Consider the following 21,779-nt stretch of genomic DNA (forward strand, 5'->3'; position numbering starts at 1 on the left):
CACACAGCGGGCATTGTTCACCAGTCTATGTAATTACGTACATTCCACCACTAATTAATACAAAGACATTATTCTGTATTCCCATGTCTTACCACTTCTATACAGCATGTGTTCCATTCACGGATTATTATTTATGAAGGCATGTGGTTCTATGAATCCATCCTGCTTTTCACCGTGACTTACCCACTGCATCTAAATCGCACTTTATAATACGTGTTGTCACCACTGGATACTACGTTAAAGCACTGAGCCCATCGCAGTTTCCCGGATAAGGATACTATTGCAAATAGAAGGATATAGGTATTTATAAGCGGACTTGCAGAAACTAGGTACAAGATGCCGGTAATCGGTGTACACAGACCGTATGGTTGACATCTTATCACTGTTTTGCTTTCAGACTGTAGTCCCTGTTGTTGACGCCAATTATCTGTTGCAGCTTTTTCCATATGGGAAGTTTTGTTGTTTTGGGTTTTTTTTTGCTCCCCCCCCCCCCCCCCCCCAATTTTTTTTAATCTCCTTTTGGGTCTGTTTGCCTCCAAAACAGGCGCTACTTATTGACTGGAGTGAGATGGTCACTGGGTGATTTGGTTTCTACTGTAACAATGTCATTAATATGCATTTTAATGTAATATTGTAGTCCACCTGTCCGTCCGTAAACTAAACCCCTTTCCCTTTTGCAGGACGGTATAACCAATCCAACACTACGGAAAGATTTGAAAGCGTCCCAGAAACTGTACTGCTGCCCAATTGAAGGCTGCCCCAGGGGAACGAACCGGCCCTTTTCACAGTTCTCTCGTGTAAAGCAGGTATGTATCTTCGGCATTTTGTGTAAAGGTTTTTTTTTTCTGTTTATCTTCAAGTAGAATTTGATCCCTAGAGTATCTTGGATCTATTAAGCAGAAATGATGTCAAGGGCTCACTCAAAGATAATTGGAACCAAAGAAAGCAGCATCTGGTGAATTTCATCATACAACATTAAGTGCATTATGCAGAAATAATATGCACTCGCTTCAAATACTAGTTGTTTATGACGTGTACCAGATGCCCACCCCATGTAATTGCAGAGTACACCTCTACTGTGTATACACCAGGCAGAAGAGCAATGGGTGATGTGGGCTGCACATCTCGCCTCAGTGGAGAGCTGGACACTAGGAACATTGGGGCAGATGTATTAAGCCTGGAGAAGTGATAAGTGGAAGGTGATAATGCACCAGCCAATCATTACGGGTTTGAAAAATAACAGGAGCTGACTGGCTGGGGTGTTATCACTGTCCACTTATCACTTCTCCAGGCTTAATACCAGGGCCTTAACTAGGCGCGTGCAGAAGGTGCATTGCCCACAGCGGATTTTCCCTGTGGGCGCACCTTCCACATACACCCCGGGTGTCTGCATATTCCCCCTGCTGGCAGACTCTCCTCTCGAGTCCCTTCCCCTGTGTGCCCTTGCAGCATCTGGCGCCCGCAGCCAAGCTCTGACCAGCGAAAGCCTCTGCCGCATACAGTCAGCGGCAGCGCTGGCTATCACTAAATTACCCGTGTGCAGCGCACCCGCGCCCCCCCCCCCCCCCCCCTTTTGGCCTTTAGTGCAGTGTACAGAGGGAGCGCTGGGTCAGGAGCCGGCAGCAGCACAGCCACAGGAAGGTGAAATCATGCAAGTGGCTGCACTACAGTACACCACACCCTAAGGTTAGGGGGGGGGGGGGGTGTAATGTGCTCCGCCTGCCGGCATGTGTGAAGGGGAGCTCCGCCTGCCGGCATGTGTGAAGGGGAGCTCCGCCTGCCGGCATGTGTGAAGGGGAGCTCCGCCTGCCGGCATGTGTGAAGGGGAGCTCCGCCTGCCGGCATGTGTGAAGGGGAGCTCCGCCTGCCGGCATGTGTGAAGGGGAGCTCCGCCTGCCGGCATGTGTGAAGGGGAGCTCCGCCTGCCGGCATGTGTGAAGGGGAGCTCTGACCTGCCGGCGTGTGGGACGGGGAGCTCCGCCTGCCGGCGTGTGTGAAGGGGAGCTCCGCCTGCCGGCATGTGTGAAGGGGAGCTCCGCCTGCCGGCATGTGTGAAGGGGAGCTCCGCCTGCCGGCATGTGTGAAGGGGAGCTCCGCCTGCCGGCATGTGTGAAGGGGAGCTCCGCCTGCCGGCATGTGTGAAGGGGAGCTCCGCCTGCCGGCATGTGTGAAGGGGAGCTCCGCCTGCCGGCATGTGTGAAGGGGAGCTCTGACCTGCCGGCGTGTGGGACGGGGAGCTCCGCCTGCCGTCGTGTGTGAAGGGGAGCTCCGCCTGCCGGCATGTGTAAAGGGGAGCTCTGACCTGCCGGCGTGTGGGACGGGGAGCTCCGCCTGCCGTAATTTGAACAATGGAGACTACTGTGTAGTTTAATATGAATTGGTATTTTGTGGTTACGCCTCTTTCCCATGAAGCCACGCCGTACATTTTGGTTGCGTGCCTCTGGCCCTATTTTAAATATGGAAAGGGGGGCGCCGATGCTATTTTTTTGCACACAGCGCTAAAATGTCTAGTTACGGCACTGCTTAATACGTCTGCCCCACTGTATCTGGTGGAACGCTGACTATATTCTTATCCTGGCCGTGCAGTCTGGGTCACTTCATGTACTGTACTTTCTGCAGTTACTACAGACCTATTACAGCAGACTGTATAAACCAGTGGGCACTAATGGAAGCTAGTCACACTTATAGATAAACTAAAGGGTTTAAATCTGAATGGGTTTGTTGGGTCACCACTATTGGTCGACAGACACTAGGTTGGCACCTTGAAAATGTCGACATGGAAAAATGTTGACATGAGGGTTATTTTGTGTCGTTTTCCTCATAAAGTGACCAGGAACGCCAATTCGTGCGAAGGCAAGGTGTCTCGCTCCGCTGCGCTCGGCACAGGTTACCGTTCCCAATCGCAGTCCACGTGGATCGTAAAGTATGAAAAAGTTCAAAAAAAGATATGTGAAAATCCATGTTGACCTAATTGCTGTGTTGACTGGACTGTTAGTGGGCCTTGAGGACTGACGTTGGGAAAACCTGCTCAAAGCAATAGCTGGTGTCTGCCCAGTTCTCACCAGTCACTATGAGAGTGACCGGTCTAGAATGGGAGGGCAAATTATACTAAAGAGGTAATAACTACAAAAAAAACCCGCAACAGGCTGTGTCCATAGATAATGGTGAGTGGTTCTGGTAAGTTATACATATGAACGGTACGTGGTCATGTGGGGATTTAGTTTCACTTTAAGACTCATTCTAGTTCTTTATCCATCATTTTTATAATGGAGAGATGAGATGAAATGTGTAGAGAACTTGCCTGCTGTGGGAGGATCGGGGCTGGTTATGCTGTGGGAGGATCGGGGCTGGTTATGCTGTGGGAGGATCGGGGCTGGTTATGCTTTGGGAGGATCGTGGCAGAATTGTGGCTGGTCAGTGTATAACCGTAATCTTCCTTATTTCAGCACTTCATGAAAATGCATGCCGAAAAGAAGCACAAATGTGAGAAGTGTGGGAACTCCTACGGCACAGAGTGGGACTTAAAGCGGCACGTCGGGTACTGCGGAAAGACCTTTAAGTGCACGTGCGGCTGCCCTTATGCCAGCAGAACGGCGCTGTTGTCACACACCCATAGAATGGGCCATGAGATTCCCATCGAGCACAGGTGAAACACTTCTAAATCATTTGCACAACATTTCTCTTTCAAGCAGCAATCTCATGAAAGAATTCTCTCTCTGCTATTAAGGGTGCACAGTGGTGCATGAGCCACTAAGCAGAGGAGCTCTGGAACACATGATAGCTGCTCTGTCACCCCCACCAGACACCACATGACATGCTGCAAGCAGACAATCTCGTCTATGCTTCAGAGAGGCTCAAAGAATGATTTCAGAATTAGTAGGGGTAGCTAACAAACATGACATGCATTTATACACGGTCAAGTGAGATTATTATGACCACCAGCTAGTAGCCGGAGTTACCGCCGTGTGCGGCACGGACAGCAGCTACATGTCTGCTGAACTATCAAGTTAGACACAGGTTCCTGCTGACGGTTAGCCGCTCCGCTGTAGCGTGTCGGTCGGCCCTCACGCACCTTCGTAGCAGACGTTCACCTCTCACATCAATGGCACGTGGTGCTCCGCCGTTTCCACGTCGGTAATTCGCAATGGTGCCATTTGTCCAGTCACAATACACCGTCACCGCAGCAGCACGCGGACAGGTTACACACTGCGCTGTGTCAGATATACTGCCACCTTTGGCTCGGAAGCCGATGATCCTCCCTCCCTTTTCTCTGACGTCCTAGTGGATGCTGGGACTTCCGTAAGGACCATGGGGAATAGCGGCTCCGCAGGAGACTGGGCACAAAAGTAAAGCTTTAGAACTACCTGGTGTGCACTGGCTCCTCCCCCTATGACCCTCCTCCAAGCCTCAGTTAGATCTCTGTGCCCGAACGAGAAGGGTGCACACTAGGGGCTCTCCTGAGCTTCTTAGTGAAAGTTTTAGTTTAGGTTTTTTATTTTCAGTGAGACCTGCTGGCAACAGGCTCACTGCATCGAGGGACTAAGGGGAGAAGAAGCGAACTCACCTGCGTGCAGAGTGGATTGGGCTTCTTGGCTACTGGACATTAGCTCCAGAGGGACGATCACAGGTCCAGCCTGGATGGGTCCCGGAGCCGCGCCGCCGGCCCCCTTACAGAGCCAGAAGAGCGAAGAGGTCCGGGAAAATCGGCGGCAGAAGACGTTCCTGTCTTCAATAAGGTAGCGCACAGCACTGCAGCTGTGCGCCATTGCTCTCAGCACACTTCACACTCCGGTCACTGAGGGTGCAGGGCGCTGGGGGGGGGGAGCGCCCTGAGACGCAATAAAACACTGTAAAAACCTTATATGGCTAAAGAAATGCATCACATATAGCTCCTGGGCTATATGGATGCATTTAACCCCTGCCAGTTTTCCTGAAAAAAGCGTGAGAAAAGGCCGCCGTGAAGGGGGCGGAGCCTTTCTCCTCAGCACACAAGCGCCATTTTCTTTCACAGCTCCGCTGGAAGGACGGCTCCCTGACTCTCCCCTGCAGTCCTGCACTACAGAAACAGGGTAAAACAGAGAGGGGGGGCACTATTGGCAGCTAATATATAAATACAGCAGCTATAACAGGGAGTAACACTTATATAAGGTTATCCCTGTATATATATAGCGCTCTGGTGTGTGCTGGCAAACTCTCCCTCTGTCTCCCCAAAGGGCTAGTGGGGTCCTGTCCTCTATCAGAGCATTCCCTGTGTGTGTGCTGGGTGTCGGTACGATTGTGTCGACATGTATGAGGAGGAAAATGATGTGGAAGCAGAGCAATTGCCTGTGTTAGTGATGTCACCCCCTAGGGAGTCGACACCTGACTGGATGGTCGTATTTAAAGAATTACGTGACAATGTCAGCACTTTGCAAAAAACTGTTGACGACATGAGACAGCCGGCAAATCAGTTAGCGCCTGTTCAGGCGTCTCAGACACCGTCAGGGGCGCTAAAACGCCCGTTACCTCAGATGGTCGACACAGACCCAGACACGGATACTGAATCCAGTGTCGACGGTGAGGAGACAAACGTAATGTCCAGTAGGGCCACACGTTACATGATCACGGCAATGAAGGAGGCATTGAACATTTCTGACACTACAAGTACCACAAAAAAGGGTATTATGTGGGGTGTGAAAAAACTACCAGTAGTTTTTCCTGAATCAGAGGAATTAAATGAGGTGTGTGATAAAGCGTGGGTTTCCCCCGATAAAAAACTGCTGATTTCTAACAAATTATTGGCACTATACCCTTTCCTGCCAGAGGTTAGGGCACGTTGGGAAACACCCCCTAGGGTAGATAAGGCGCTCACACGCTTATCAAAACAAGTGGCGTTACCGTCTCCTGATACGGCCGCCCTCAAGGAACCAGCTGATAGAAGGCTGGAAAATATCCTAAAAGGTATATACACACATACTGGTGTTATACTGCGACCAGCAATCGCCTCAGCCTGGATGTGCAGTGCTGGAGTGGCTTGGTCGGATTCCCTGACTGAAAATATTGATACCCTGGATAGGGACAGTATTTTATTAACTATAGAGCATTTAAAGGATGCATTACTATATATGCGAGATGCACAGAGGGATATTTGCACCCTGGCATCAAGATAAAGGGGAGGAGTTATTTGGGGTCGGTCTATCAGACCTGGTGGCCACGGCAACGGCTGGAAAGTCCACCTTTTTACCCCAGGTCACCTCTCAGCAGAAAAAGACACGGTGGGGGCCCGTCTCAAAAATTTCAACGCGCAGTGGGCTCACTCGCAAGTGGACCCCTGGATCCTGCAGGTAGTATCACAGGGGTACAAATTGGAATTCGAGACGTCTCCCCCTCGCCGATTCCTGAAGTCTGCTCTTCCAACGTCTCCCTCCGACAGGGAGGCAGTATTGGAAGCCATTCACAAGCTATATTCCCAGCAGGTGATAATCAAGGTACCCCTCCTACAACAGGGAAAGGGGTATTATTCCACGCTGTTTGTGGTACCGAAGCCGGACGGCTCGGTGAGACCAATTTTAAATCTAAAATCCTTGAACACTTACATAAAAAGGTTCAAATTCAAGATGGAATCACTCAGAGCAGTGATAGCGAACCTGGAAGAAGGGGACTATATGGTATCTCTGGACATCAAAGATGCTTATCTCCATGTCCCAATCTTCCCTTCTCACCAGGGGTACCTCAGGTTTGTGGTTCAAAACTGTCATTATCAGTTTCAGACGCTGCCGTTTGGATTGTCCACGGCACCTCGGGTCTTTACCAAGGTAATGGCCGAAATGATGATTCTTCTTCGAAGAAAAGGCGTCTTAATTATCCCTTACTTGGACGATCTCCTGATAAGGGCAAGGTCCAGAGAACAGTTGGAGGTCGGAGTAGCACTGTCTCAGGTAGTGCTACGTCAGCACGGGTGGATTCTAAATATCCCAAAATCACAGCTGATTCCAACAACACGTCTACTGTTCCTGGGGATGATTCTGGACACAGTCCAGAAAAAGGTGTTTCTCCCGGAGGAGAAGGCCAGGGAGTTATCCGAGCTAGTCAGGAACCTCCTAAAACCAGGCCAAGTGTCAGTGCATCAATGCACGAGAGTCCTGGGAAAAATGGTGGCTTCTTACGAAGCAATTCCATTCGGAAGATTCCATGCAAGAACTTTTCAGTGGGATCTGCTGGACAAATGGTCCGGATCGCATCTTCAGATGCATCAGCGGATAACCCTATCTCCAAGGACAAGGGTGTCTCTCCTGTGGTGGTTACAGAGTGCTCATCTTCTAGAGGGCCGCAGATTCGGCATTCAGGATTGGATGCTGGTGACCACGGATGCCAGTCTGAGAGGCTGGGGAGCAGTCACACAGGGAAGAAATGTCCAGGGCTTGTGGTCAAGCATGGAAACGTCTCTTCACATAAATATTCTGGAACTAAGGGCCATTTACAATGCCCTAAGTCAAGCAAGGCCTCTGCTTCAGGGTCAGTCGGTATTGATCCAATCGGACAACATCACGGCAGTCGCCCACGTCAACAGACAGGGCGGCACAAGAAGCAGGAGGGCAATGGCAGAAGCTGCAAGGATTCTCCGCTGGGCGGAAAATCATGTGGTGGCACTGTCAGCAGTGTTCATTCCGGGAGTGGACAACTGGGAAGCAGACTTCCTCAGCAGACACGACCTCCACCCGGGGGAGTGGGGACTTCACCCAGAAGTCTTCCAAGTGATTGTAAACCGTTGCGAAAAACCAAAGGTGGACATGATGGCGTCCCGTCTCAACAAAAAACTGGACAGATATTGCGCCAGGTCAAGGGACCCTCAGGCAATAGCGGTGGACGCTCTGGTAACACCGTGGGTGTACCAGTCGGTGTATGTGTTCCCTCCTCTGCCTCTCATACCCAAAGTACTGAGAATCATAAGAAGGAGAGGAGTAAGAACTATACTCGTGGCTCCGGATTGGCCAAGAAGAACTTGGTACCCGGAACTGCAAGAGATGCTCACGGAGGACCCGTGGCCTCTACCTCTAAGAAAGGACCTGCTCCAGCAGGGACCTTGTCTGTTCCAAGACTTACCGCGGCTGCGTTTGACGGCATGGCGGTTGAACGCCGGATCCTGATGGAAAAAGGCATTCCAGATGAAGTCATCCCTACCCTGATCAAAGCCAGGAAGGATGTAACCGCGAAACATTATCACCGCATTTGGCGGAAATATGTTGCGTGGTGTGAGGCCAAGAAGGCCCCCACAGAGGAATTTCAACTGGGTCGTTTCCTGCATTTCCTGCAAGCAGGACTGTCTATGGGCCTAAAATTAGGATCCATTAAGGTTCAGATTTCGGCCCTGTCGATCTTCTTCCAGAAAGAACTGGCTTCAGTGCCTGAAGTTCAGACGTTTGTCAAGGGGGTACTGCATATACAGCCTCCTTTTGTGCCACCAGTGGCACCTTGGGATCTCAATGTAGTTTTAGGGTTCCTAAAATCACATTGGTTTGAACCACTCACCACTGTGGAATTAAGATATCTCACATGGAAGGTGGTCATGCTGTTAGCTCTGGCGTCAGCCAGGCGTGTCTCAGAATTGGCGGCTTTGTCATATAAAAGCCCTTACCTAATTTTTCATTCAGACAGGGCAGAATTGAGGACTCGTCGTCAATTTCTCCCTAAGGTGGTTTCAGCGTTTCACATGAACCAACCTATTGTGGTGCCTGCGGCTACTAGGGACTTGGAGGACTCCAAGTTGTTGGACGTAGTCAGGGCCCTGAAAATATGTTTCCAGGACGGCTGGAGTCAGAAAATCTGACTCGCTGTTTATCCTGTATGCACCCAACAAGCTGGGTGCTCCTGCTTCTAAGCAGACGATTGCTCGTTGGATTTGTAGTACAATTCAGCTTGCACATTCTGTGGCAGGACTGCCACAGCCAAAATCTGTTAAAGCCCATTCCACAAGGAAAGTGGGCTCATCTTGGGCGGCTGCCCGAGGGGTCTCGGCTTTACAACTTTGCCGAGCAGCTACTTGGTCAGGGGCAAACACGTTTGCAAAATTTTACAAATTCGATACCCTGGCTGAGGAGGACCTGGAGTTCTCTCATTCGGTGCTGCAGAGTCATCCGCACTCTCCCGCCCGTTTGGGAGCTTTGGTATAATCCCTTGGTCCTTACGGAAGTCCCAGCATCCACTAGGACGTCAGAGAAAATAAGAATTTACTTACCGATAATTCTATTTCTCGTAGTCCGTAGTGGATGCTGGGCGCCCATCCCAAGTGCGGATTGTCTGCAATACTTGTGTATATAGTTATTGTTACAAAAAAATCGGGTTGTTTATTGTTGTGAGCCATCTTTTCAGAGGCTCCTACGTTTATCATACTGTTAACTGGGTTCAGATCACAGGTTGTATGGTGTGTTTGGTGTGGCTGGTATGAGTCTTACCCGGGATTCAAAATCCTTCCTTATTATGTACGCTCGTCCGGGCACAGTATCCTAACTGAGGCTTGGAGGAGGGTCATAGGGGGAGGAGCCAGTGCACACCAGCTAGTCTAAAGCTTTTACTTTTGTGCCCAGTCTCCTGCGGAGCCGCTATTCCCCATGGTCCTTACGGAAGTCCCAGCATCCACTACGGACTACGAGAAATAGAATTATCGGTAAGTAAATTCTTATTTTTGCAACTCTGATAAATCGCCCCTTTTACCCATGACTGCGACGAGTGATACATGTGCAGACGGCCTGTCGCACACTTTGTATACCCACCATGCGAACGCACAACGTGACGCACTTCATAGGCGATGCGTTGCCGATGTCAAATGTAGGAGGTGGTCATAATATGACTCGACCGTGTATATTTAAAAGGTACTTTCAATATTAAAAAAAAAAAAAAAAAAAGGAAAAATGGGATTGCTACTTCAGCTGACTTATTTATCATTTCATATGTTTTATTAACTGTTTCTTATAGCGCAGCATATTCCGTTACACTTTACAATTGGAACAACAGCAATAGAACAGAACTGGGTAATAACAGACAGACCTAGAGGTAGGAGGGCCCTGCTCACAAGTTTACAATCTATAGGGAGAACAGGCATTGATACACGTGGACAGGTGCTATCTATTGCATAATGGTCCAGACAGATTGCAAAGGCTGCATGATATGGTCACACAGTAATGCTGGCCAGGGGTCAGGAGGGTGTGGAGTATAGAGAGGATGTACTGGAGTAGGATACAGATGTAAGCCACGCTCATCCATGATGCGATGCGTACGCGACTAGTGTCCCTGCGAATGAGTCGCTCGCTTCCACATGCACGCGTCCATTCATTCCTACGTTGTGAACGCAGCTTGCTGTGATGTGTATTCCCATGCATATGCATCACGGTAAGGATGAGCCTGGCTGCATCTATAGCTTATGAAGGCTGCTTAATTCCGTTCAGGTTAATATGTTAGAAAAGGAAACTAGTCTGTCCTATTGAGTGACGAGGCCTGAAAGTAATTTCTCCTTGACTTGCAGAGACCCACCTGTGAAGAAGAGAAAAATTGAAGCATCAAAGCAAAGACAGAATACGGTTTGCGAGGAGAGAGCATTGGCACACAGTCTTTCTGCAGCTGCAGTTACTACAGCTGACCAGCAGATGGCAGAGTTAAAGGCACGGCCGGCCAGTGAAATGTACACTAATTCCTATGTTACAGAGAGTGCTCCTCTGCAACCATATCAAGCCCAAAAACTCTTGTTACCAAAGCCTAAGCTAACTATAATTAAGCTACCAGTAATGCAACTGGCCCACTTGCCTGTCTTCGTTTCTTCTTCTGAATGTCCTATGAAACATATGGTCGTGGCAGTCAATAATCAAGGCTCCGTCATGAGTACGTTACAAATTGTACCTCATTTTAATGGGACGGTTCTCCCAAGTGTGGATGCTGAGGCTTCCGTACCGAATAACCTCTCTCAGGCTAGAAATGAAGGGTACAGTTCACTAGGTTCTGTAAACTCTTATGTGCAAGTCAATATGGAAGGGAGCAGCTCGTCCACCAAAACCAGAATCACGTCTGATGTTCAGACGGACTTATCATACTTTGCTTCTAACCTATTACCAAGCAACCCCTGGATTCCCAGTGACTCCTATGTATCCTCCTGTTCCCAAACAGACTTGTCATTCAGTGCCCAGATGTCCCTGCCTATCAGTGTTGAGACTCAAACACTTCAGGGAAGTGCGGCATCTCTGTCGGAGGTCTCGGACAGTCCTTGCGTAAATTACGGAGTTTCCCGGGAAACTCAAACGAACACAATCTCTTTTCCAAGAGACAACCCGTTGCTGGTGGACCAGTCTGTCATGTGTGATGATCTCTTTGGCGGCACCAACTCTCTTTACACTGTATCGACGCAAACAAGTCAGGCAGCAGACTGTTATATTTCTGGCAACTTAGGTCAGAACCTCTTGGACAACGATGAGATCAAGGAAATAAGGGAAGAGGAAATGAAGTCTACGTTCATGAACTTTAATACACAAAATGGGCCGTTCCCATCTCAGAACATGACTGATAACCAGACTCAAACAATGGAGCTTTTGAGCGACCTAGAAAAAATCCTTTCTGACAATATCTCCAGCCAATCCATGGATAGCCGCGGCCTATTGTCAGGGGGCGATGCCCAACTGTCCTCCAGTTGTAACCCCAACCCCAGCATAGATTTTGACATCGAGGAGTTCTTCTCCGCATCCAATATCCAGACTCAGACGGACCAGAGTGTGCTGGGGAACCTCAACTCTGAATATCTGGATATCGAGACACAAACTGATTTCTTATTTTCAGATGACTCTACTCATTCGTTCTCTAACAAAGGAAACTCCAACCTCATGGGCATGGAAATGTTTGATACGCAGACCCAAACCGACCTGAATTTCTTTCTGGATAATAACGCTCACTTGCGTCTAGGTAATATCCTGAAACAGTCTAGCTTCTCCATTAGCACGGACTCGTCCGATGCGGAGAGCCAAGCGAATGGTGACGCAGCCAGCAAAGATATGCCCTGCCCTCCGCTGGACGGTTCCGTACAACAGAACAGCGCTGAGACGCAGACCACAGACAGCTGCTTTGAAACACTCGGAAGCTTATTCCTTACCAGCAACGAGACCCAGACTGCAATGGATGACTTCCTACTTGCAGATCTGGCGTGGAACACAATGGAGTCTCAGTTCAGCTCCGTGGAAACCCAGACTTGTGAGGAGAGGTTCTCTTTGTTCTCCACGGACAAATCTGGCAACTGAACCATGTACCTCCAAAAGCAATCATCGATAGCAGTGAATGAGCACCTTTCCCCCCTTCTATTTATTGGTTTGTCCCTGCATGTCTTAATGTATTTTGCAAGAGCAAACCGTGCCGCTTCTGTACTCCACTGTAGCCTTTATGAAACGTGTTGGCAGGCTCCGAGCCTTCCTTAGTAAGGCGCAGACAACCTGCCATAGCCTAATGAGCTTTACAAACCTATTTTGCGTTAAATCTGAAATGCATGTCTTGCTGTACACAACAATTGTATAAGTATGGTCTCTTTTGTATATTGGCTATAACAACTAGAAAAGCACTTTATTTATTTGATTTTCATTGTGAATTATTTATACTGTGATTATAAAGAGTGTCTAACGGTAATATGTTCAACTTTGTTTTTTACACTAATTTATACCAATAGACACGGGAGAGTTACTATATGCTAAGTCTGTTTTGAAGGTGGAATAGAAACCACAGAAGATTGGCTTAAAATATCTCAATGGCAGACACGGGAGGGGGACACGCACGTCCTACCCAGTCACTAGTGACACACCTGACGTGCACGTCCTACCCAGTCACTAGTGACACACCTGACACGCACGTCCTACCCAGTCACTAGTGACACACCTGACGTGCACGTCCTACCCAGTCACTACACCTGACACGCACGTCCTACCCAGTCACTAGTGACACCTGACGTGCACGTTCTACCCAGTCACTAGTGACACACCTGACGTGCACGTCCTACCCAGTCACTACACCTGACACGCACGTCCTACCCAGTCACTAGTGACACCTGACGTGCACGTCCTACCCAGTCACTAGTGACACCTGACGTGCACGTCCTACCCAGTCACTAGTGACACCTGACGTGCACGTCCTACCCAGTTACTAGTGACACCTGACGTGCACGTTCTACCCAGTCACTAGTGACACACCTGACACGCACGTCCTACCCCAGTCACTAGAGACACACCTGACGTGCACGTCCTACCCAGTCACTAGATACTAGTGCAGGCATGTTCAAACTGCGGCCCTCCAGCTGTTGTGAAACTACATATCCCAGCATGCCCTGACACAGTTTTGCTGTCAGAGAATGCTAAAGCTGTGTCAGGTCATGCTGGGATGTGTAGTTTCTCAACAGCTGGAGGGCCGCAGTTTGGACATGCCTGCACTAGTGACACACCTGACATGCACGTCCTACACATTCACTAGTGACACACCTGACATGCACGTCCTACACATTCACTAGTGACACACCTGACATGCACGTCCTACACATTCACTAGTGACACACCTGACATGCACGTCCTACACATTCACTAGTGACACACCTGACATGCACGTCCTACACATTCACTAGTGACACACCTGACATGCACGTCCTACACATTCACTAGTGACACACCTGACATGCACGTCCTACACATTCACTAGTGACACACCTGACATGCACGTCCTACACATTCACTAGTGACACACCTGACGCGCACGTCCTACACATTCACTAGTGACACACCTGACGCGCGCGTCCTACACATTCACTAGTGACACACCTGACGCGCGCGTCCTACCCAGTCACTAGTGACACACCTGACGCGCGCGTCCTACCCAGTCACTAGTGACACACCTGACGCGCGCGTCCTACCCAGTCACTAGTGACACACCTGACGCGCGCGTCCTACCCAGTAACTAGTGACACACCTGACGCGCGCGTCCTACCCAGTAACTAGTGACACACCTGACGCGCGCGTCCTACCCAGTAACTAGTGACACACCTGACGCGCGCGTCCTACCCAGTAACTAGTGACACACCTGACGCGCGCGTCCTACCCAGTAACTAGTGACACACCTGACGCGCGCGTCCTACCCAGTAACTAGTGACACACCTGACGCGCGCGTCCTACCCAGTAACTAGTGACACACCTGACGCGCGCCTTACCCAGTAACTAGTGACACACCTGACGCGCGCCCTACCCAGTAACTAGTGACACACCTGACGCGCGCCCTACCCAGTAACTAGTGACACACCTGACGCGCGCCCTACCCAGTAACTAGTGACACACCTGACGCGCGCCCTACCCAGTAACTAGTGACACACCTGACGCGCGCCCTACCCAGTAACTAGTGACACACCTGACGCGCGCCCTACCCAGTAACTAGTGACACACCTGACGCGCGCCCTACCCAGTAACTAGTGACACACCTGACGCGCGCCCTACCCAGTAACTAGTGACACACCTGACGCGCGCCCTACCCAGTAACTAGTGACACACCTGACGCGCGCCCTACCCAGTAACTAGTGACACACCTGACGCGCGCCCTACCCAGTAACTAGTGACACACCTGACGCGCGCCCTACCCAGTAACTAGTGACACACCTGACGCGCGCCCTACCCAGTAACTAGTGACACACCTGACGCGCGCCCTACCCAGTAACTAGTGACACACCTGACGCGCGCCCTACCCAGTAACTAGTGACACACCTGACGCGCGCCCTACCCAGTAACTAGTGACACACCTGACGCGCGCCCTACCCAGTAACTAGTGACACACCTGACGCGCGCCCTACCCAGTAACTAGTGACACACCTGACGCGCGCCCTACCCAGTAACTAGTGACACACCTGACGCGCGCCCTACCCAGTAACTAGTGACACACCTGACGCGCGCCCTACCCAGTAACTAGTGACACACCTGACGCGCGCCCTACCCAGTAACTAGTGACACACCTGACGCGCGCCCTACCCAGTAACTAGTGACACACCTGACGCGCGCCCTACCCAGTAACTAGTGACACACCTGACGCGCGCCCTACCCAGTAACTAGTGACACACCTGACGCGCGCCCTACCCAGTAACTAGTGACACACCTGACGCGCGCCCTACCCAGTAACTAGTGACACACCTGACGCGCGCCCTACCCAGTAACTAGTGACACACCTGACGCGCGCCCTACCCAGTAACTAGTGACACACCTGACGCGCGCCCTACCCAGTAACTAGTGACACACCTGACGCGCGCCCTACCCAGTAACTAGTGACACACCTGACGCGCGCCCTACCCAGTAACTAGTGACACACCTGACGCGCGCCCTACCCAGTAACTAGTGACACACCTGACGCGCGCCCTACCCAGTAACTAGTGACACACCTGACGCGCGCCCTACCCAGTAACTAGTGACACACCTGACGCGCGCCCTACCCAGTAACTAGTGACACACCTGACGCGCGCCCTACCCAGTAACTAGTGACACACCTGACGCGCGCCCTACCCAGTAACTAGTGACACACCTGACGCGCGCCCTACCCAGTAACTAGTGACACACCTGACGCGCGCCCTACCCAGTAACTAGTGACACACCTGACGCGCGCCCTACCCAGTAACTAGTGACACACCTGACGCGCGCCCTACCCAGTAACTAGTGACACACCTGACGCGCGCCCTACCCAGTAACTAGTGACACACCTGACGCGCGCCCTACCCAGTAACTAGTGACACACCTGACGCGCGCCCTACTCATTCAGTAGATAATAGTGACTGACTATTTCTGTTGGACAGTCCCGTGTTTCCGCAGTGTCCCGCAGTTGGCTGGGAGACTGCATAACACCACCGCTTCAGCCTCTGCAGAGCAGCAGTGAATGGATATTGCACACATGCACGTGGCTCCCATTCAGTGCCTGGCGTAGGCTGGAGATAGCCCAGCAGCTGCAGGAGTGCTGGGCTGCCCCAGAGTTATGAGGAAAAGGGGCTAAAATGGAATAAATCGCAGGGTGTGACCTAATGCCCCCCCCAACCCCCCTCCCTCCCCTTCCAACAGGCTCCTTACCCTTTCTCGGGTGCGGTTCCACTACGCAGAAAATTCAGAGTTCAGTTGGGAGGTATGCCATTTGCTGCCGCCATCTCCGACGTACACACTACCCACTCGCTAGGGCCATCCCCCTACGTGCACCCTACCCGCTCTCGCCATCCCCCTACGTGCACCCTACCCACTCACTAGAAACTAGCAACATCACTGACGTATACTGTTCTCTTTACTTGTAGTTGCTGACTTCGCTGGTGTTTACACTACTCATTCATTAGAAGTCACTGGCGTACACCCTACTCATTCACTAGGAATTAATGTTCCTGTATAAGGCACATCTGAATAAAGTAAATTTATTGCAACGTCCCCCTTAAAAAACCCAAAAGAAACCTTAATCATAAATTTGTATTTTACTATAAACTCAAATTACAGAAGTAATTGTGTCCTCATTAACTAAATGAAAGCAAACATCCTCTGATCTAATTGCATGTACTGTAAGTTGTTCCACTTGTTTTGCAGTTTCCTCGGATGCCTTTCACACAAGGAGCCATCGCACCATTTATTAGTGTCTGATTCTACTGAAATAAATTCTTCCAAAGAGAGAAAGTTTGAAGTAATCTTTTCGGAGGCAATAGTCTGGAAATAATAAGAATTTACTTACCGATAATTCTATTTCTCGTAGTCCGTAGTGGATGCTGGGAACTCCGTAAGGACCATGGGGAATAGCGGCTCCGCAGGAGACTGGGCACAAAAGTAAAGCTTTAGGACTACCTGGTGTGCACTGGCTCCTCCCCCTATGACCCTCCTCCAAGCCTCAGTTAGGATACTGTGCCCGGACGAGCGTACACAATAAGGAAGGATATATGAATCCCGGGTAAGACTCATACCAGCCACACCAATCACACCGTACAATCTGTGATCTGAACCCAGTTAACAGCATGATAACAGAGGAGCCTCTGGATAGATGGCTCACAACAACAATAACCCGATTTAGTTAACAATAACGAAGTACAAGTATTGCAGACAATCCGCACTTGGGATGGGCGCCCAGCATCCACTACGGACTACGAGAAATAGAATTATCGGTAAGTAAATTCTTATTTTCTCTGACGTCCTAGTGGATGCTGGGAACTCCGTAAGGACCATGGGGATTATACCAAAGCTCCCAAATGGGCGGGAGAGTGCGGATGACTCTGCAGCACCGAATGAGAGAACTCCAGGTCCTCCTCAGCCAGGGTATCAATTTTGTAGAATTTTGCAAACGCGTGTGCCCCTGACCAAGTAGCTGCTCGGCAAAGTTGTAAAGCCGAGACCCCTCGGGCAGCCGCCCAAGATGAGCCCACCTTCCTTGTGGAATGGGCTTTTACAGATTTTGGCTGTGGCAGGCCTGCCACAGAATGTGCAAGCTGAATTGTATTACAAATCCAACGAGCAATAGTCTGCTTAGAAGCAGGAGCACCCAACTTGTTGGGTGCATACAGGATAAACAGCGAGTCAGATTTTCTGACTCCAGCTGTCCTGGAAACATATATTTTCAGGGCCCTGACTATGTCCAACAACTTGGAGTCCTCCAAGTCACTAGTAGCCGCAGGTACCACAATAGGTTGGTTCAGGTGAAACGCTGAAAACCACCTTAGGGAGAAAATGAGGACGAGTCCTCAATTCCGCCCTGTCTGAATGGAAAATCAGATAAGGGCTTTTACAGGATAAAGCCGCCAATTCTGACACGCGCCTGGCCGAGGCCAGGGCCAACAGCATGACCACTTTCCATGTGAGATATTTTAACTCCACAGATTCAAGTGGTTCAAACCATTGTGACTTTAGGAACCCCAAAACTACATTGAGATCCCAAGGTGCTACTGGAGGCACAGAAAGGAGGCTGTATATGCAGTACCCCTTTTACAACCGTCTGAACTTCAGGAACTGAAGCTAGTTCTTTCTGGAAGAAAATTGACAGGGCCGAAATTTGAACCTTAATGGACCCCAATTTTAGGCCCATAGACACTCCTGTTTGCAGGAAATGCAGGAATCGACCTAGTTGAAATTCCTCCATCGGGGCCTTACTGGCCTCGCACCACGCAACATATTTTCGCCAAATGCGGTGATAATGCTTTGCGGTTACATCCTTCCTGGCTTTGATCAGGGTAGGGATGACTTCATCCGGAATGCCTTTTTCCTTCAGGATCCGGCGTTCAACCGCCCTGCCATCAAACGCAGCCGCGGTAAGTCTTGGAACAGACAGGGTCCTTGCTGGAGCAGGTCCCTTCTTAGAGGTAGAGGCCACGGGTCCTCCGTGAGCATCTCTTGAAGTTCCGGGTACCAAGTCCTTCTTGGCCAATCCGGAGCCACGAGTATATTCTTACTCCCCTCCGTCTTGTAATTCTCAGTACTTTTGGTAAGAGAGGAAGAGGAGGGAACACATACACTGACTGGTACACCCACGGTGTTACCAGCGCGTCCACAGCTATTGCCTGAGGGTCCCTTGACCTGGCGCAATACCTGTCCCAATTTTTTGTTTAGGCGGGACGCCATCATGTCCACCTTTTGGTTTTTCCCAACGGTTTACAATCATGTGGAAGACTTCTGCTGAGGAAGTCTGTTTCCCAGTTGTTCACTCCCGGAATGAACACTGCTGATAATGCTATCCCATGATTTTCCGCCCAGCGAAAAATCCTTGCAGCTTCTGCCATTTCCCTCCTGCTTCTTGTGCCGCCCTGTCTGTCTACGTGGGCGACTGCCGTGATGTTGTCCAACTGGATCAGCACCGGCTGACCTTAAAGCAGAGGTTTTGCTTGGCTTAGGGCATTGTAAATGGCCCTTAGCTCCAAGATATTTATGTGAAGTGATGTCTCCAGGCTTGACCACAAGCCCTGGAAATTTCTTCCCTGTGTGACTGCTCCCCAGCCTCGCAGGCTGGCATCCGTGGTCACCAGGACCCAGTCCTGAATGCCGAATCTGCGCCCTCTAGAAGATGAGCACTCTGCAACCACCACAGAAGAGACACCCTTGTCTTTGGTGACAGGGTTATCCGCTGATGCATCTGAAGATGCGATCCGGACCATTTTTCCAGCAGGTCCCACTGGAAAATTCTTGCGTGGAATCTGCCGAATGGAATTGCTTCGTAGGAAGCCACCATTTTTCCCAGGACCCTTGTGCATTGATGCACTGACACTTGGCCTGGTCTTAGGAGGTTTCTGACTAGTTCGGATAACTCCCTGGCTTTCTCCTCCTGGAGAAACACCTTTTTCTGGACTGTGTCCAGGATCATCCTTAGGAATAGAAGACTTGTCGTCGGGATCAGCTGCGATTTTGGAATATTAAGAATCCAACCGTGCTGCCGCAACACTACTTGAGATAGTGCTACCCCGACTACCAACTGTTCCCTGGATCTTGCCCTTATCCGGAGATCGTCCAAGTAAGGGATAATTAAAACTCCCTTCCTTCGAAGGAGTATCATCATTTCGGCCATTACTTTGGTAAAGACCTGGGGTGCCGTGGACAAACCAAACGGCAGCTTCTGAAACTGATAGTGACAGTTCTGTACCACAAACCTGAGGTACCCTTGGTGAGAAGGGTAAATTGGGACATGGAGATAAGCATCCTTGATGTCCAGAGACACCATATAATCCCTTTCTTCCAGGTTTGCAATCACCGCTCTGAGTGACTCCATCTTGAATTTGAACCTTTGTATGTAAGTGTTCAAGGATTTCAGATTTAAATTAGGTCTCACCGAGCCGTCCGGCTTCGGTACCACAAACAGCGTGGAATAATACCCCTTTCCCTGTTGTAGGAGGGGTACCTTGATTATCACCTGCTGGGAATACTGCTTGTGAATGGCTTCCAATACTGCCTCCCTGTCTGAGGGAGACGTCGGTAAAGCAGACTTTAGAAAACGGCGAGGGGGAGACGTCTCGAATTCCAATTTGTACCCCTGAGATACCACCTGAAGGATCCAGGGGTCCACCTGTGAGTGAGCCCACTGCACGCTGAAATTATTGAGACGGGCACCCACCGTGCCTGAGTCCGCTTGTAAAGCCCCAGCGTCATGCTGAGGACTTGGCAGAAAACGGGAGAGGGCTTCTGTTCCTGGGAACTGGCTGTTTTCTGCAGCCTTTTTCCTCTCCCTCTGCCACGGGGCAGAAATGAGGAGCCTTTTGCCCGCTTGCCCTTATGGGTCCCAAAGGACTGCGCCTGATAATACGGCGTCTTCTTATGTTGAGAGGCTACCTGGGGTAAAAATGTGGATTTCCCAGCCGTTGCCGTGGCCACCAGGTCTGTTAGACCTACCCCAAATAACTCCTCCCTTTTATAAGGCGATACTTCCATATGCCTTTTGGAATCAGCATCACCTGACCACTGTCTTGTCCATAACCCTCTCTGGCAGAAATGACAGTGCACTTACTCTTGATGCCAGTCGGCAAATATCCCTCTGTGCATCACGCATATATAGAACTGAATCTATCAATATTGTCAGTCAGGGAATCCGACCAAGCCACCCCAGCACTGCACATCCAGGCTGAGGCGATTGCTGGTCGTAGTATCACACCCGTGTGAGTGTATATACATTTTACTGCTTTCTGTCAGCAGGTTCCTTAACGGCGGCCGTGCCTTTAGACAAGCGTGTGAGCGCTTTATTCACCCTAGGGGGTGTTTCCTAACGTGCCCTATCCTCTGGCGGGAAGGGGTATGATGCTAATAACTTTTTAGGAATTAACAGTTTTTATCGGGGGAAACCCACGCATCATCACACACTTCATTTAATTCCTCAGATGCAGGAAAAACTACAGGCAGTTTTTTCTCACCCAACATAATACCCTTTTTAATGGTACTGGTATTATCAGAAATGTGTAAAAATAAGAATTTACTTACCGATAATTCTATTTCTCGGAGTCCGTAGTGGATGCTGGGGTTCCTGAAAGGACCATGGGGAATAGCGGCTCCGCAGGAGACAGGGCACAAAAGTAAAGCTTTCCGATCAGGTGGTGTGCACTGGCTCCTCCCCCTATGACCCTCCTCCAAGCCAGTTAGGTACTGTGCCCGGACGAGCGTACACAATAAGGGAGGAATTTTGAATCCCGGGTAAGACTCATACCAGCCACACCAATCACACCGTACAACTTGTGATCTAAACCCAGTTAACAGTATGATAACAGCGGAGCCTCTGAAAAGATGGCTCACAACAATAATAACCCGATTTTTGTAACTATGTACAAGTATTGCAGATAATCCGCACTTGGGATGGGCGCCCAGCATCCACTACGGACTCCGAGAAATAGAATTATCGGTAAGTAAATTCTTATTTTCTCTATCGTCCTAGTGGATGCTGGGGTTCCTGAAAGGACCATGGGGATTATACCAAAGCTCCCAAACGGGCGGGAGAGTGCGGATGACTCTGCAGCACCGAATGAGAGAACTCCAGGTCCTCCTTAGCCAGGGTATCAAATTTGTAGAATTTAGCAAACGTGTTTGCCCCTGACCAAGTAGCTGCTCGGCAAAGTTGTAAAGCCGAGACCCCTCGGGCAGCCGCCCAAGATGAGCCCACCTTCCTTGTGGAATGGGCCTTTACATATTTTGGCTGTGGCAGGCCTGCCACAGAATGTGCAAGCTGAATTGTATTACACATCCAACTAGCAATAGTATGCTTAGAAGCAAGAGCACCCAGTTTGTTGGGTGCATACAGGATAACAGCAAGTCAGTTTTCCTGACTCCAGCCGTCCTGGAACATAT

At 50.1% G+C, this 21,779-nt stretch overlaps 1 protein-coding gene across 1 annotated transcript in view; it reads left to right on the forward strand.

Moving 5' to 3' along the window:
* Nucleotides 1–13,115, forward strand: part of ATMIN (ATM interactor) — a 47,710-nt gene extending 34,595 nt beyond the window's left edge. Inside the window, exons 2-4 of the mRNA XM_063945771.1 lie at nucleotides 681–806; nucleotides 3,447–3,646; nucleotides 10,499–13,115. Of these exons, the coding sequence (XP_063801841.1) occupies nucleotides 681–806; nucleotides 3,447–3,646; nucleotides 10,499–12,251 (2,079 nt within the window). The 3' untranslated portion in view covers nucleotides 12,252–13,115. The remainder of the gene's footprint in view (nucleotides 1–680; nucleotides 807–3,446; nucleotides 3,647–10,498) is intronic.
* Nucleotides 13,116–21,779: the final 8,664 nt, after the last annotated feature.

Source organism: Pseudophryne corroboree, chromosome 11 (assembly GCF_028390025.1).
Source record: "Pseudophryne corroboree isolate aPseCor3 chromosome 11, aPseCor3.hap2, whole genome shotgun sequence".
Taxonomy (NCBI): Eukaryota; Metazoa; Chordata; class Amphibia; order Anura; family Myobatrachidae; genus Pseudophryne; species Pseudophryne corroboree.